Source organism: Notothenia rossii, assembly GCF_949606895.1.
Source record: "Notothenia rossii genome assembly, chromosome: 11".
Lineage (NCBI taxonomy): Eukaryota > Metazoa > Chordata > Actinopteri > Perciformes > Nototheniidae > Notothenia > Notothenia rossii.
In genome coordinates this window covers 11,026,068-11,041,493 of record NC_136910.1, presented here as the reverse complement: position 1 = coordinate 11,041,493, position 15,426 = coordinate 11,026,068, and the positions used below count along the sequence as shown (strand labels likewise).

At 37.9% G+C, this 15,426-nt stretch overlaps 2 protein-coding genes across 2 annotated transcripts in view; one reads left to right on the top strand and one right to left on the bottom strand.

The window, feature by feature from the left end:
- Positions 1-1,231, bottom strand: part of fra10ac1 (FRA10A associated CGG repeat 1) — a 14,564-nt gene extending 13,333 nt beyond the window's left edge. The window contains exons 1-3 of the mRNA XM_079659447.1: positions 1,112-1,231; positions 636-715; positions 339-431 (exon numbers count right to left, since the gene is read on the bottom strand). Of these exons, the coding sequence (XP_079515573.1) occupies positions 339-431; positions 636-715; positions 1,112-1,129 (191 nt within the window). The 5' untranslated portion in view covers positions 1,130-1,231. The remainder of the gene's footprint in view (positions 1-338; positions 432-635; positions 716-1,111) is intronic.
- On the top strand, positions 761-15,248 carry lgi1b (leucine-rich, glioma inactivated 1b). The gene is made up of 11 exons (XM_079659446.1): positions 761-860; positions 3,094-3,328; positions 3,465-3,536; positions 5,192-5,263; positions 5,881-5,952; positions 8,606-8,677; positions 9,657-9,826; positions 10,464-10,628; positions 11,742-11,962; positions 12,070-12,316; positions 12,833-15,248. The coding sequence occupies exons 2-11, from the start codon at positions 3,135-3,137 to the stop codon at positions 13,180-13,182; spliced, it is 1,635 nt and encodes a 544-aa protein (XP_079515572.1). The 5' UTR covers positions 761-860; positions 3,094-3,134; the 3' UTR covers positions 13,183-15,248.
- The last annotated feature ends 178 nt before the right edge of the window (positions 15,249-15,426 follow it).

Sequence of the window (15,426 nt, the reverse complement as noted above, 5' to 3'; positions counted from 1 at the left end):
CCTTGTATTCATTCTTATGTATGCCTTTTATCTATTATTGTAATATTATAATGTTATGTTTGCTGTGAAGCACTTTGGTAAACCCTCTTTTTTTAATATGTGCTATAGAAATAAAGTGGATTGGATTGGATTTATCAGCAGTGTGGAAAAACTAGTGTGTCACACCCAATGTACAGATTTTTTTTTTTACTTCTCATTACAAGGTTTAGAATGTAGATGGATGGAAAAGTGTGAACAGAGGGGGGGGGGGATTTTTCACAATAAAGCTGCAACATAATAAAATGTGAGTTAAGTGAAGGGGTCTAAATGCTTATTATTTCACTTCAATTTCACAGTACCTGTCCACTTCATGTGTGTGTAAACTCCGGTGAGCCTTCTGGGGGTTTCGTCCTTTCTGGAATGGCTTCTGTAAGATTTCATCCTCTCGTTTCCTGACAAAGCAACCCAAAGAAGCTTAAGTTAGTGGATTTTGTTGTCTTTCCGACACCAGACAAAATGCAAGCTAGAAGTAGTAGAATGAACACAGTATATTAGTCTATATGACTAATGTTTCCCAGTTAAACAGAGTTCAGGCAAGCAAAACTTAGATGAATTGAAGTATATATTCCTGACCCTATATAAGGATGTAATCTTACCTTTTAATGCCTCTTTCCGAGGACTCCCCCTGTCCATCATCGTCACTGAAGTCGGAGTCATAGCCGCCCCCTCCGTGCACCTGAGGAAACACAGGAACTCATGTATCCGCTTTAAAATGCCACAAAGAAGAAGAAGATCCGTAAGGTGCCATGTGTTATTTAGTACTTGATGCTTTAGGGTCCTGCTGCAGCTGTAGTCAATTCACACAGGAATCATCATGAGAGGTAAGGTTCGGCACTAGTCATTGCACTCAATTCGCAGCTAAAGTGAAGTACAATCTTGCTATATGCTTAGAGCTGTAACTAGCAAAGTATTTAGTAGAAATGTGCAGGGAACATTAATAGAGTAACCCCTGTGTGCAACTGGCTAACTCATCTGTAGGCTAATGTAGCATGCTAACAACAAACACGAAACGCTATCTTCTCCAAACATGTTTGCATTAAAAACGGATTTTCGGCTTTGTAAGATAAGTTACCTTCACAAGACTTTCCATGAGTGTCTTTGCTTTAGTCTACAGGAAATGTTTGCTAATGTTTACAAAATAAAACGTTTGTCGCTATATGATGACGTGAAACAGTGAATCGCAGTGTGATGACGTAAGGTGTAACTTCATACATTATTCTGAAAGGAGATTAAAAATAAGTATCTGCCGGTCTCCGTTTCTTTTTCAATATTAATGCACGAGTCATTGGGGACACTTTGTGATTTCAGAATGAGATGCAGAAAACGGAATCCCTTTACATCTCTGGGTAAAATACATTATGGATCTAGGTTACTGTATCGTAGGTCTTTTTGTTTGTTTTCCTAACTGGGATTATTTCACATTTTTATTTCATGATATAGGATACATATACATCGTAAAAGTAAAAGGCTCATTGAGATTAAATGTATTTCTTAAAGGCAAACAAGAGCAGCATAAACACTGCAAGAACAATACACAGACAAATGTAACAATCGCACACTAAAACACATTGGCCCCAATATCTAAATGATAAAGAGATATATTAGCACAGTTTTATTAGGTGCAATCAAATTTAACACGGGTGCTATTTGTTGTATAGATCCTTTGAATCTAATGTATATTCCCCCATAGTAATCACCTCTGGAAATGTCAGGTCCTTCTATGTTATTCCAGCAAGAAGAGGCATAATATCCCATATTGATTTCTTTCATCTGGCATATTGACAGTCCATACATCATCCATCCACCCATTGTTCTTGTATATTAACTGGAGGGCAAGCCATCATCACATAACATGATGGGTAAATGAATAATCAAGGCCATATTGAACACAAATAAACCCCAAGACGAATAGGCTACAACGCCTGATTTTGACTCTCGTTTTGGAACAAAGGCATCTCGCTGGTTTGTTCATTTCCGCTGAGGGACAAGAAAGGATGCATGTGGGCGTTTGATTTGTAGATGGGAAAATAAAGAGGGTATTATGCTATTAGAATGTTTCTGTGGGCTATAATTGAGTCTTTGGGTTATTACGGGTGACTGGGGTGAAAGTTCACCCCGGTCTGGGAATAGAAGCCCAGTGTTACATGACTTCTCCACAACCCATTGAACGCAACAAAGGATTCAATATGGGTTTGAAGAGAAAGCGATTATGGGAAACCAATGCCATAATGAATATGAATGACTCAAACTTTTTTTTTTTAAAGTAGAAATATGTACTCATTGCTGTGGTTTGGATCATGTGTTTTCCATTAAATAAAACATTGTATTATGTGTTTTGTCATATACTTTACCATCCATTTATGCCAGCATCACCCAATTAGCCAAATATTCCAGCTTTATTTTGAACCATACGGTATAAACTCATCATCTTTTCACAGCTCATATCATTATTATGCCAAACAGAGAAGAACATATTCAGCATGTGAATGAGTGAGGCAGGTGCATTTGCACAGAGCCTCATGAATAGCCGCTTCCCATTGAACGTGCACGGCTCTGAGGCGCGCATAAATAATAGCTGGCACTGCTGATAAAAAAAAAAGCGCACCTAGGGCCCCCCCTCCCTTTCTCTCTCCCAGCCTCTTCCATCTCTTCCTTTCTTCCTTTCTCTCACGGGAATTTAAGCTTTTATTTGTGTTTTCCTTTCATGGCTGCATTGGTGAGACAACTTATTTGTAAGCAACAGAATGAATAAGAAGTGCAACCTTTGGCAGCGTGTTTTTAGATGATTTGAGATCATTATCTTTCATGACAAACAAATCTGAGACTGTTCTCATGTCCCGTCTGTCCTGCATTGGTAATCCTGCGCCTTGCAGAACGAATCCGCTGGACTGGTGCCTTCCTATTGAGACGCAAGAAGCATAGACACAAGCCTGCATCCGAGCGCAACACCATATCCTAACATTTCAACCAACACAGAAACATACATTTTGTTTAAAACAACTTAGAAAGCACTTTTAAATCCGGGGGTTACGGTTTTTTTTTGTTGCCGAGAAGTCGCATGAGCTGGAGGGATAGTATCGACCGGGACAGCAGGAATGGGATACCCGGGCAGAGCACAGGGGGGATGGATGCTCCTGGTTTGGGTCGCCGCTGTCAGCCTGCTTTTTGCTGAAGGACGGAGAGTGAGGCCGCCCAGATGCCCGGTTGGATGTACCTGCACCAAAGACAATGCCCTGTGTGAAAATGTCCGATCGGTGCCTCATGCGTTCCCATCCGACGTAGTTTCACTGTAAGTGGCCCTGCAATACTCTCTTTATTGTATTGTTCTTTTTGTGAATTGTCTGGAAATAATCAGTTTTCAGTGGAGGCTACACAAGTCTCATCTTTTTAATACTTTTGGATAAATCCCCTTTCCATTCATTTAGATCTTTTGTCAAGTCTGGATTTAATGAAATCGCTGGAGCAAGCTTTGTTCACACTCCTGCTCTGCAACTACTGTGAGTATCCGTCTGTCTTTCTATTTGTCTGCCTGTCTGTCTGCCTGCCTGTCTGTCTGTCTGTCTGCCTGCCTGCCCGCCTGCCTGTCTGTCTGTCTGTCTGTTAATCCTTTCTCAGTTTTTTACAGAATCAAACAATAGGGGGACTAGCCTAGAGGCTGATAAGCATATTTAAAGGGGACTTCTCTGTAATGGTGTCAGGATTATGCAATAGACCACATGGCTACAGCCAAACACAGCAGAGGCTGGGAAGAGAGGAGCTATGTGTGTGTTTAAATAATGAACATCTTTTTTTTCCCCTCCCAAAATAGCACTTGAAAAAAAATGAAAGACAGTAAAATCATAACAGCACACATAATTATGGAGTTTATCTCGCAATTTCTCTGACAAATGACATCAATTATTATAGATATTTAGAGTCTGTTGGGTCATTTGTTGTTCCAAACCCACAAATAAACAGTAAGGTCAGGCTTAACTGTGCTCTGTAATCACACTGGTTCCAGTTTATTGCACATAACATCACACTGTGCATCACTTTTGCTCAGTAAAATATTTTTCTTGGCACCAGTTCTTTCATATGCTCAGATGACACTTAATCAGTCTAGGTTTGCATGGAGGCTGGTGAACAGAAGGAGGGTGAATTTAACTAGGCGGCAGTTAAAGTGGTGTTGTCCCCTCTGTCATTATTTACTGTCAAGGTGACCTGGAGCATCTTAACCTCCATTAGAGCACTTAATCAATCACTGGATTGCTGAGCAGGCAGTAAACAATAAACAGGAATAGTTTTGCTACAAAATCACATATCCAGTCTTCGAATTATTATTCAACCAAATTCTTCCACTGGATTTAAAGTGCTTCAGTTTATCAAATAATAAGATGCAGTGTGGTGCACAATATATATTCTTTTTGGACACTTTGCCTACATTAGTTCAAAGGGTGACTCGGAAAGACGTGGGAAGAGAAATCCACGACCCTCTTTCATTAATTTCATGAAAAACATGTAGGAGTCATTTCTCTTTTATTCATTTAGTTCAATCTTAACTTCAATACTGTGGGCAGAAAAGCTGAAAGACGATGTTGTCTCTTACAGTTACTCTGACCTTTCCTCTGTTTTGAATTTTGAGTTACTGATATAATAAATCACAACCTTTATCCTGAGAAATGAGGTACATTGTTTTTTTGGTGTGCCCAGTCAAAGGGGACATTTTCCATTGTGTTTGGGAATGTAATAAGACTTTTCTGGGAGGGGTTTAATATAAAATAAAATTGATTCAACAATACAGTTATCTGTGGAGCCCAGACTCTTCCTATTAAACCAAAGTAATAGAAGGAGGAAAGAGCAACCTTTTTTATATCCATGTTCGTTATGGGCAAAACCAATGTTAGCATCATAGACATTTTTTAAAAGATCCATTGGGGTAAATTGCTAAAAGATCTGCTTCACAGTTAAAGTTTGTTGTAAATAAAGATACCCTGTAACAAACTGAATAACCAAATCTTAAAATGTATTCCCAGCTGATAATATATTTCCAAGTTCAACCCAGTCCACCTTTGATTTGTGAATCAGAAAAGTAAGGATATGCTGTTGGAGATATGTGGAAACTGTAATGAAACCTATGATTGTACTATTCTAACATGTTGTTGTTTCTTCTTAGTTTGTTCACAGCGAATACACTTGATTTTATTGATGAGGATGCCTTCCTGGGTTTACCACATCTTGAATATCTGTAAGTATTTATCTATAATTTATAAGTTTGACATGCATTGGTGTGGTGAAGGATTGTAAAATACACACGCTGTTCTCCAGTTGCATACTTTATGTGTTGTGCTAATAAAAGCTGACTGGAATACAAAAATAAAAATCAATCACAACTTTACAATCCAATTTGAAACCTTTTTCTGTAATACAGTACAAATGTTTACATACTTATTTTGGCGGCATGCTGTCAATTTAAAGCCTCCATACAGTTTTATTTTGTTTATGTTGCCTGATTGGGAGGTTCATTTCCAAAGTTTATCCCTATTATTACGTTTGCTTACCTCATGTAAAACCCAACCTAATTGGAAGCACATGTTTGATTGTATAGTGCATTTCTTAAATATAATTCATTCTGTCATTTCCCCATGAATCTGTATCCTTGCTTCATGCTATGTGTAATGTATAATTATAACAGGGCTCAGGTTTACACAACAATTCAGTAACTGCTGTGATCACAATTGTAAAGAAATATGAGATGTATAACGTTAAAGGGTTTCACTTTTAAGTACAATACATTTGATTTGTGTAAAGGATTATTGTTAATCCTAATCTGTCGAATACTAATACAATTATTCTCATTCACAGATTTATTGAAAATAACAGAATCGCATCGATATCTCCATATGCTTTCCGGGGACTGAAATCGCTGATTCATCTGTAAGTATTTTTGCTTCTGTGGTGGCCATGTTGGAAAACTGGAAAATATCTTCCCCCTTTCTTCTTTACTTAATGTATCATTTGCTCCAGTCAAAGGGGACTTTCCTTATTTTATTGGTTCCTTCTTTCTTTCTTCTCTCTCCATTTGTCATATTCTTTGTTTAAGTATTTTCTAAGGTAAGCGGATATGAGTATTCATGGTATCCTTACATAAACTGTTCATCAATTTCCTCTTCCTCTGTGTCTATCACTTTGTCACTGTCTGAAATGCAGAGGCAGGCAGAAGTGCTGGCAGTGGGGATGTCCAAGGTTAGTGGATGAAGGTGGAAACTGGATCAGGTTACTGAAGTGCATATCTGGATGTCACACATCCTTAGACAATGGTGGAGGAAGTATTTAACTAAAAGCTAAACTAGACCTTGGCTTCAACTAAAGTAAAAGTAGTAATAATACAGTGTAAAATTCCTCTGTGCCAAGTGAAATGTAATCAATATCATACTTGAGTAAAAGTTTAGAAGTATGAACACGAACTCAAAGTACAGAATAGCCCATTTCATAATAAAATATATATTTGTACTTGACTTTAACTATTAATGCATTATTATGTTAAACGGAATTACTTTTAATCACTTTAAATACTGTAGGGTAACTAAACCTATATACTGAAATGTACTCATTGATTTAAATGTTGTATTAATAATACAAATCTGCAACGTTGCTAAAACTGTCCTATACATGTTGTGGAGTAAAAATGACAATTTTTCCCTTTAAGATGTTTTGAGGTAAAAAAAGAAATACATTCCATATATCTGTCTTTACACACATTTTGTTAATTTTAGCATCATATAGCTTCACTAATGAGTCACTTTATATTTGTTAGACTTCTATGGCATTTATTTCGAGTGTGATGAGTTATGCATAGCTTGTACTGCAGTCGTGTTTATAGTATTTAGATAGCACACCTTGTTAATCCAAATCTCACCACAGGGACGACAACATATCAGTTTATAACAGAGTATTTCAAACACTGATCTAATATTCCTGAAATGCAAACCTTGCCAAAACTAAAGATAGTTGAGAAAGTGGGCTGACCTCTAGGTCAAGACTAAATATAACTGCAGGGTAACCTCACACCAAGTGACCTATAATCTCTCCCTAAACAGACAGTTTGTTCCTAACACATTTGAGCTCATGCAGTGCAATGCAGCAAAATTAAATAACAGTTTATCAGCATTTATTCATGCATGCTTTAGGTGAATTAGGTGAACCATTTAAAACTACGGATATGAGTCATTGTTACAACATTAGTGGCTCTGTCAAAGGAGAAAAAGACAAACAGAAGTAAACTGGGGTACATTTTAAGGGGGTTTAAGTGTCTGAGCAGTGACTTCTTCAAAGATGCATATCAAGGTCAAGTTTCCTGGCAACCAGCCGTGACTCAAGGTAGGCACTGCTCCTGACCGAGAACTAACCCAGCATATAACCCTTTGTAAATCAGAACCAGCTTTTAGTTTTTGCACTTCTTTCTTTGTGGGAAACTAAAGAGTAAGTCACCTGATATGAAAGTTATCAGCCCATTCAATGACATGAGTAAGTCCTGTGTTTATTTGATAACTCCATCCACCCAACACCCCTTTGGGTTCCCTTTCTTTGGGTGCCCTTTAAATACATACCATACATGACCTGACATCCTCCTCTTCCCGGCTTGATTGTGGCTGCTAGATGTTGTCGTCATCTTGTGTTCTTGTCAACTTTTTGAATAGATGTTGACCGGCTTTTTGAACCTACCAGTAGGTGTAGCAACACGCCCCGTCCAACCTATATCTGTATGAGACTGATAGCCAGTGATTACGCCCACTTAATTGGCTGATGACATTTGGATGAATTTGTTAACTTTTAAGGTGCTGGTTTATGTTTTTTATCTACAAATGCCAACTAAGATTTAGTATTTATATCTGTCCATACACAACTCAAAAAAAGTGATATTCCGCCACACATGAACTGCTCATTTCCTGTTTCATGCATACATTCCTTTGTTTAAGAGGTCAACACACTTGTATGTTTAAATTGATGAATAAATGCATTATGAGAGGTCATTTTAAATACTTCACATACCGTTAATATATTATTAAATAGTACAGGCTGGAATCTTGTCCACTTTGCCCCATCCCCATCTGTTTGGAGAGTGCATTTTTGCACATTTTCAAAGCAAAATGGCTTCTCCCTCTGGAAAACTGAGTCTCAGATAAATAATGCATTGAAGAATCACGCTGACATTTCATTTCATTCACATCTCTTTCTGGTTTAGAGTTCAGTTTTTCACTTACAAATGAAATGTGCTTATCAGGTCAGATGGTAGGTTTCTAACTAATTGGTAGAGATATCATCCTCTTGAGAAAGATGGATTTTTTCCTCCATTTCACCACTTCACCTTTTTGACAGCTGTTACATTATCGTACCATGTCCTTAAGTATTGTCAGGGCAATGTGGCTCTGACTTGTGCCTCCCTGACATTTGGATGCTTCTTATTTTGTTTGATTAGTTTAGCCTTTTTCTACTTAAGGCAATCCAGTTATCAGAAGGAATAGAAAGCCTATGACACAGTGCAATAACTCTACCCCTAACTCAATCACCTTTTCTTTTTGATGTTTAGGAGTCTGGCTTACAACAACCTTGAGACGCTGCCCAAAGATGTCTTCAAGGGCATGGAAGCTTTGACCAAAGTGTGAGTTCAGTCTGTCTTTCTCTAAGGAAGCTCAGCTAAGACACAGAAATGTATCATTTAAAAAAAATCTATTTTTTGATTTATATATTTCTTCTATTGCAGACATTTTTGTGGATTATTGTGTAAATGAGTCAATATATGAAGTAACAGTTTGCTAATTTGTCATAGCTAATATATTATGCTAATTATTCTGCAACAATCAAATAGGATAGTGGACCGATAAAACTGTTATATTTTTTGTTACGGATAGAAAATATGTTGGCAAATGTTATTTTTTCTCTCTTTTCTTGAATTGTGGGGTTAAATACAGTAATGTTATGAAGTCACAGTTCTAAAAAGGAAAATAGAGGAATCGTGAAACTAAACAGAGGATGTAAGCTGGGGGGGGGGGAAAGGGCACAGTGAGATGGAAGGGAAGTAAATAAGCAAGGAAATAAAAGATTGTAGAGGAAGATTTTCCCTGCTGTAAAATCATATGAAGGAGTGTGTGTGTGTGTGTGTGTGTGTGTGTGTGTGTGTGTGTGTGTGTGTGTGTGTGTGTGTGTGTGTGTGTGTGTGTGTGTGTGTGTGTGTGTGTGTGTGTGTGTGTGTGTGTGTGTGTGTGTGTGTGTGTGTGTGTGTGTGTGTGTGTGTGTGTGTGTGTGTGTGTGTGTGTGTGTGTGTGTGTGTGTGTGTGTGTGTGTGTGTGTGTGTGTGTGTGTGTGTGTGTGTGGGATTCAATGCACACATCCAAGGTCAACAGCAATTCAGACTGAGAGTGGGCGACGAGCAGAGACTACTCAGGAGATAGGACACTTGTTGTTGCGGTTTTCTGGCTTGAAGCCAAAGTACTGCTGAGAAAGGGAGAGAGAGAAGAGTAAGCAGAACAGGGATCGTAAATAAAATGCTTGAAATACATAATACACAGATAATATTAATGAGGTTATGTCTTAACAAATCTGTTAACCGATGTCCTAATGCAATCTGTCCATTTGCGTAGGGATCTACGTGGAAACAACCTGATTTGTGACTGCAAGCTCAAGTGGTTGGTGGAGTGGATTCACCAGACTAACGCCACCCTGGACCAGATCTACTGCAGCGGCCCACCCATTTACCAGGGGAAGAAGATCAATGATCTGCTGCCACACTCTTTTGACTGCATGACAGCAGGTATCACAATCCTGCATCTGTCATAGAAGCATTCAACTGACATGAACTGTCTGTCACCAGTCAATGGAATATGTTTTAAAAACTGAACAACTTTGTACAAACATCCATTTTCTGAATTTTACACAACCTGTGCAGTAAAATCCAAGCCTCCCTTATCCAGTCATATGATTAGAACTTGCCAAACACATGCATTTTCTCTAAAACCTAGCTATTTAAAACATTTAGCTATAAATAAACAGTCACACTTGTCAGTTTGAGTTTTGTTTATGTGCAAGTCTTAAGGTTTTAGGCTAAAATGCATGCATGTTTGTGTATAAGCAGTCTAATAGTAGTAGCATACAACTGGATATGATAATTGGATTAAACTGCACACATTGTGTTAAAGCTTGTTTATTTCTGTTAATATGTAGCCTATTTACTTCTATTCATCAATAGCCTTTTCTGTTTTTTTAATTTTGTGTTCACTATGGATGCATGGTAGGCACATCATAACCAAATTATATTTTTTTGTGGTAAAGAATGTATTTACCTCAGCCTTTTAACTCTTGTTTCCGTCCTTTTCGCATCAACATGTCAGTGCTGAATTAATTATTTAAAGATAAAGGACAGAATTCATTGTCATGCTTTCGTTTTTCAGAGTTTGCCTCCTATCAGTCCCTGAAGTTTGAGTCCATTTCGGTGGGGGCCTTCACCTTTGGTGACGATCAGTATGTTGTGTTTGCCCAACCATTTGCTGGGACATGCAGCTTCCTGGAATGGGATCATGTTGAGATGACCTTCAGGACTTACGACACCATCGAAAGTGAGTCCATAAACAAGTAGAGAGCAGCAATGGCTGTAATGGGGTTGTCCTGTGTAATATTCTGGCTTTAAATGGCAAATAGTTATTTATGGAGAACCTGAGATGGAAGCGAGAAAGTGTATGTTGGCAATCCATTTTCTAAGCCTGATCCAAACTGTTTGTATCTCCTGTGTTTATGGCTGAAGAACTATATCAACAAAATATGTTTTTCTAGATAATCTTTTTCTAGTTTTCTCAATTCCTTTTCATAGTTTAAATGAGTGGGAAATATTTTTGACGGATGAATAACGCTATTTTTGCCAGGATGAAAAAATATCACCATTATTTTCTGAACTAAACTTCATTCGGTTTTGCATGGGCAGAACACACAAATGACTGTGGCCATTGAATGGGTTGATAAAATGCATTTGGACTATTTGGATCGAAATAGATCCCTAGAATTGTGTATTCTTACTTTTTGTTAATGGGGACATACTTATCTAGAATATTTGATTATCCTTCCAGTATTACCAATGTTTTATGTATCTTAGGGCTGCACGATTTATCGTGTCGTGACGATAACTGCGATATGCGCATGTGCGATATTCGAGACGATTTAAAAAAAAAAATGTCTTAATTTTTTTTTTTAGGACTTGCGATATTAAGTAGTCAAATTAACTCAAACACGTCATGTTACAACCATTTTGCTGCTTGCTACAAAAGGAAAACTTGCGCAGCTCTCATGTCAGGGGTACTTGAGTGAGTGACATGCAGGGTCTGCATGCACAGCGAACCAATCACAATCAAATCTCCAAAACAAACGGTGATTAAAGGTAAAAACACTGCATTTTCATGTGTTTCTCCAGGGCAGTTCGGCGCTGCTAACCGAGCTAGCTCAGCTTGTTGCTCTGATAACTTAAGATCCAGACGTCCGTGTCTAAAATCCTTCATCCGGTTAAATATAGTTAAAAGAATACCAATCGTATAGCATTAAAGTTCAAGAAAGAATGGTTTGCGGGGAAAAAACTGTCTTGTTTTCATATCGCAATATATATCGCAGAGGAAAAATAAATCGCAATGTCAGTTTTTTCCAATATCGTGCAGCTCTAATGTATCTTCACATATCTTGTTCAGGCACCTCCACTGTGGTTTGCAAGCCTATGGTGATTGATGACTACCTCTTTGTCATCGTGGCCCAGCTGTTTGGGGGCTCACACATTTACAAACGGGACCCATCCGCCAACAAGTTCATTAAGATCCAGGGCATTGACATCCTGAAGATTCGCAAACCGAACGACATCGAGACGTTCATGATCGACGGAGAGTCTTTCTTTGTTATCGCGGACAGCTCTAAGGTTGGCTACATTTTACTTTTCCAATTTTGAAATTACTGATCTTTGGCCACATACACATACTAAACCCTATTTGTTACAATGACTACCTCTGACATTTTTACCTCTAGGCTGGCTCCACAACAGTATACAAATGGAACGGCAATGGCTTCTACTCCCACCAGTCGCTCCACCCGTGGTTCCGGGACACAGATGTAGAGCATTTGGAGATCGGAAACAAACCCCACCTGATCTTATCGAGCAGCTCCCAAAGGCCTGTCGTCTATCAGTGGAACAGGAGCCGGAAACTGTTTGAACGCAGGACTGACATACCGGATATGGAGGACGTTTTTTCCGTCAAACACTTCAAGGTCAAAGGTGAGAGTCGCAGGTTGAACGGCAGTGCATCTACACACACAGGCTAATTAGACGTGCTCACACAAATTAAACCATAAAGTATCACAGTCTTAGCTTATACAGTACTCACATGTTTCTTATAGTTTTTATTGGATTCAGTTTTTTGTAAGAATAACAGATTCTGGGTAATGTCAAATGATTAACAGCAGATTAAATGAAAGGTCAACAATTCATCTGATGTGGTTAATTCAATAACACATTAATGTTAGATGTAATCTATTGCACTTCAGTTCCTCATTGCTAATAGGTATTCATTAGGAAAGTAGTAAGAGGCAATGTCCCTTTCGACTGCCATAAAACCTGCTCATAAATCATAACTGTAATATTCTCTGTCTAGGGTCAGCTTGTCTATAAGTAACTCTTTGCTAGCAAGCTATGATCTTTTGCAATTTCCTACACTGTCATTGGGATTATTTCTATATTTTAGATCCTGAATTTGTAGCTGGACACTAAACAGCCCCTTGAATCTTTTCAAAGGTGAGCTGTTTATATGCTTGACAAGATTCATCGGGGACTCCAAGGTGATGCGCTGGGACGGTGCCATGTTCAAGGAGGTCCAGACATTTCCTTCCCGCGGCTCTATGGTGTTCCAGCCTGTCTCCATCGGCAACTGGCAGTATGCCATCTTGGGCAGCGATTATTCACTGACGCAGGTCTACCAATGGGACACAGAGAGGGGCCAGTTTGTCCCATCCCAGGAGCTCAATATTCAGGCCCCTCGAGCATTTTCTATGGTTTCCATTGACAACCGGGTGTTCCTGCTCGCATCAAGCTTCAAGGGGAAAACTCAGATCTACGAGCACCTCATGATCGATTTGAGTAATTAAACATTAAAGATCTAATTTGGGACAATTTATGTTACACTACAATTTAAATGATTTTCTTACATGATTAGGTTCTTTCAGTCTCATTCAAATCCACCAGCAATTTCCCACCCAGTTTAAACATTAAGACGTTTTAAGCAAAAACTTTCTAATCACAACTATTTAAAGAGGTTTGTAAAGAAACTGTTCAGGACCCCTAGGAAGAGATGAATTGCTCGAAATTCTTAAAATTGTTATGATCATGGAGTTTCTTTTGATAGGTCTGACATTTAAAATATATTTTACTCAGTCCCTTATGCCTGTGTTTGGCAACCTGCTGGTTCTGCGTCATTTTGATAATCTTCTTCTTTTTTATCATCTTGATTTCTCACTATTTGGAAAATTGCCTTACCATTTGAAAAAACAAAATTCCACTCAAAGCGCGAAGTGACTATCTTTCAGGAAACACAAGCTATGAAATGATCGCTTTTGTCTTTTATTCAACACTGCAGGTGTAATTTTTTGTAAAGTTTTTTTAACACACACTATACATTTTTCTCTCTATTGTTAGTAATAGGTATGATTTAGGAGTTTGGTAGTGCTAAAGACTGAATAATAGGAAGTAGGGGAGTCATTTTGAGAGAGAGGGCTTCAGATTGAAGTGGACAGTTATGCCTAAAAACTACATACATAAGAGATTTTTTTCTTCTCTTTTCTTTCTAATTTAAGTCTTCTTTCATTTAACAAAGCATTTCAGGAAAATTTACTTCAAAGTAAAATGTCATTACATAAGATTATTCACAATGGAAGGTAAGCTCCTGAAATATGTGGACAAAGTATGCAAGCAGTGGGTCATTTGAATCATGTGACGAATCATGTGACAAATAATGGTTTGCTATATACCTTTTAGAAGACGGACAATCTCACAAATATAAAATAATCAAATAGGACCATATCCCAAGTGTTATGGTCACGTAACAGCAGCAGCAGAGTAGTAAGCAGTCAACAAGTCAGGAGCAGCGTGTCACTGTTAAAACTAAGCTTAAAAATAATACAAGCTTACAACCAAACAAGGGTAAAATGTGGACGGATATACATTTCTTCAAACGCAATTTAGCAGCTAGTCAACCTATATTCCACCAGTCTTTTTTAATCACTAGTGGTGGACGAAGTGCTCGTATGTTGGTACAAATACAAAAATGTACTTAAATTACAAAAAATAAAATTACTCATTATAAAGATCCATTTCAGACTAATATATTTTTCACTTATCACTAAAGGAGGAGCTGATTTTATTTTTGTACTATATACTGCTGGATTGATTGTGAATTTAACCAAGGATTCAATATACTTTTATCTTCATTTGTAATATCATATGATAAAGTATTTGTTGATAGCACTTTTTCATATTCAACTAAATCTTCAAAGTAATTAAAGTCATCAAATAGTAACTGTCCACCTCTGGTAATTACCTACAACTTAGAGAAGTGACCCTAATATATGCGATGAAGAATCCACTAAACACTGTGAGAGAAACACCTTCTGTCCTGTCTTCTGTATGACCATCAGTTAAGCAAGACTGCATGTATGACACCAACACTCATAGTCTTTATTCCTGATGAATAACTGGCTAGAAGCGTCCCACTGTGTCACCCGTACCCGACTCTTTCACTGCACTCTTGCCCCTTTTCTCCCTCATTGACAAAATCCATTGTTGTCTTTACTCCCCATCTAAAAAGCCAACCACTGTGCAGCACCTGGTACCTGTGCTTTTCACACGGTCCTCTTATTCTGACACAAAGGAAAAAGATAACAACTAACAACGTCACTGATTTGCCAAATATAATGTTTACGTTTTTACAGTACTGTGTAAAGTAATTTATATGATATAGCTTTTTTGTATGTAGAGGGACCACACTTAATCTTTTATTTTTCTTAGATATAGAATATAATGTAGACGAGGATCACCTCCTTCCTGCAAAACTGTGTAGTGTAATCTAGTTAGGATAGAGGATGTTAGCTATTCATCGTCATCTTGCTCATTGTATTTTATGTACCGTGGTAATAAAATACTAAAATGTTGAATCAGAGATGCAGTTTCATTTATTGTGTTTTTGAAAATGTAGTAAGTGAGGTTTTTATTTCTCACACAGTAGATATGGATTGGAATCAGTTTGAACTTAAATCAGATAGAAAATAAAAAAAACAAAATAGTTCCATTGTGTGTCCAAAATCCAGAAGTATTACTTTCAGCGGAAGTACATTTAC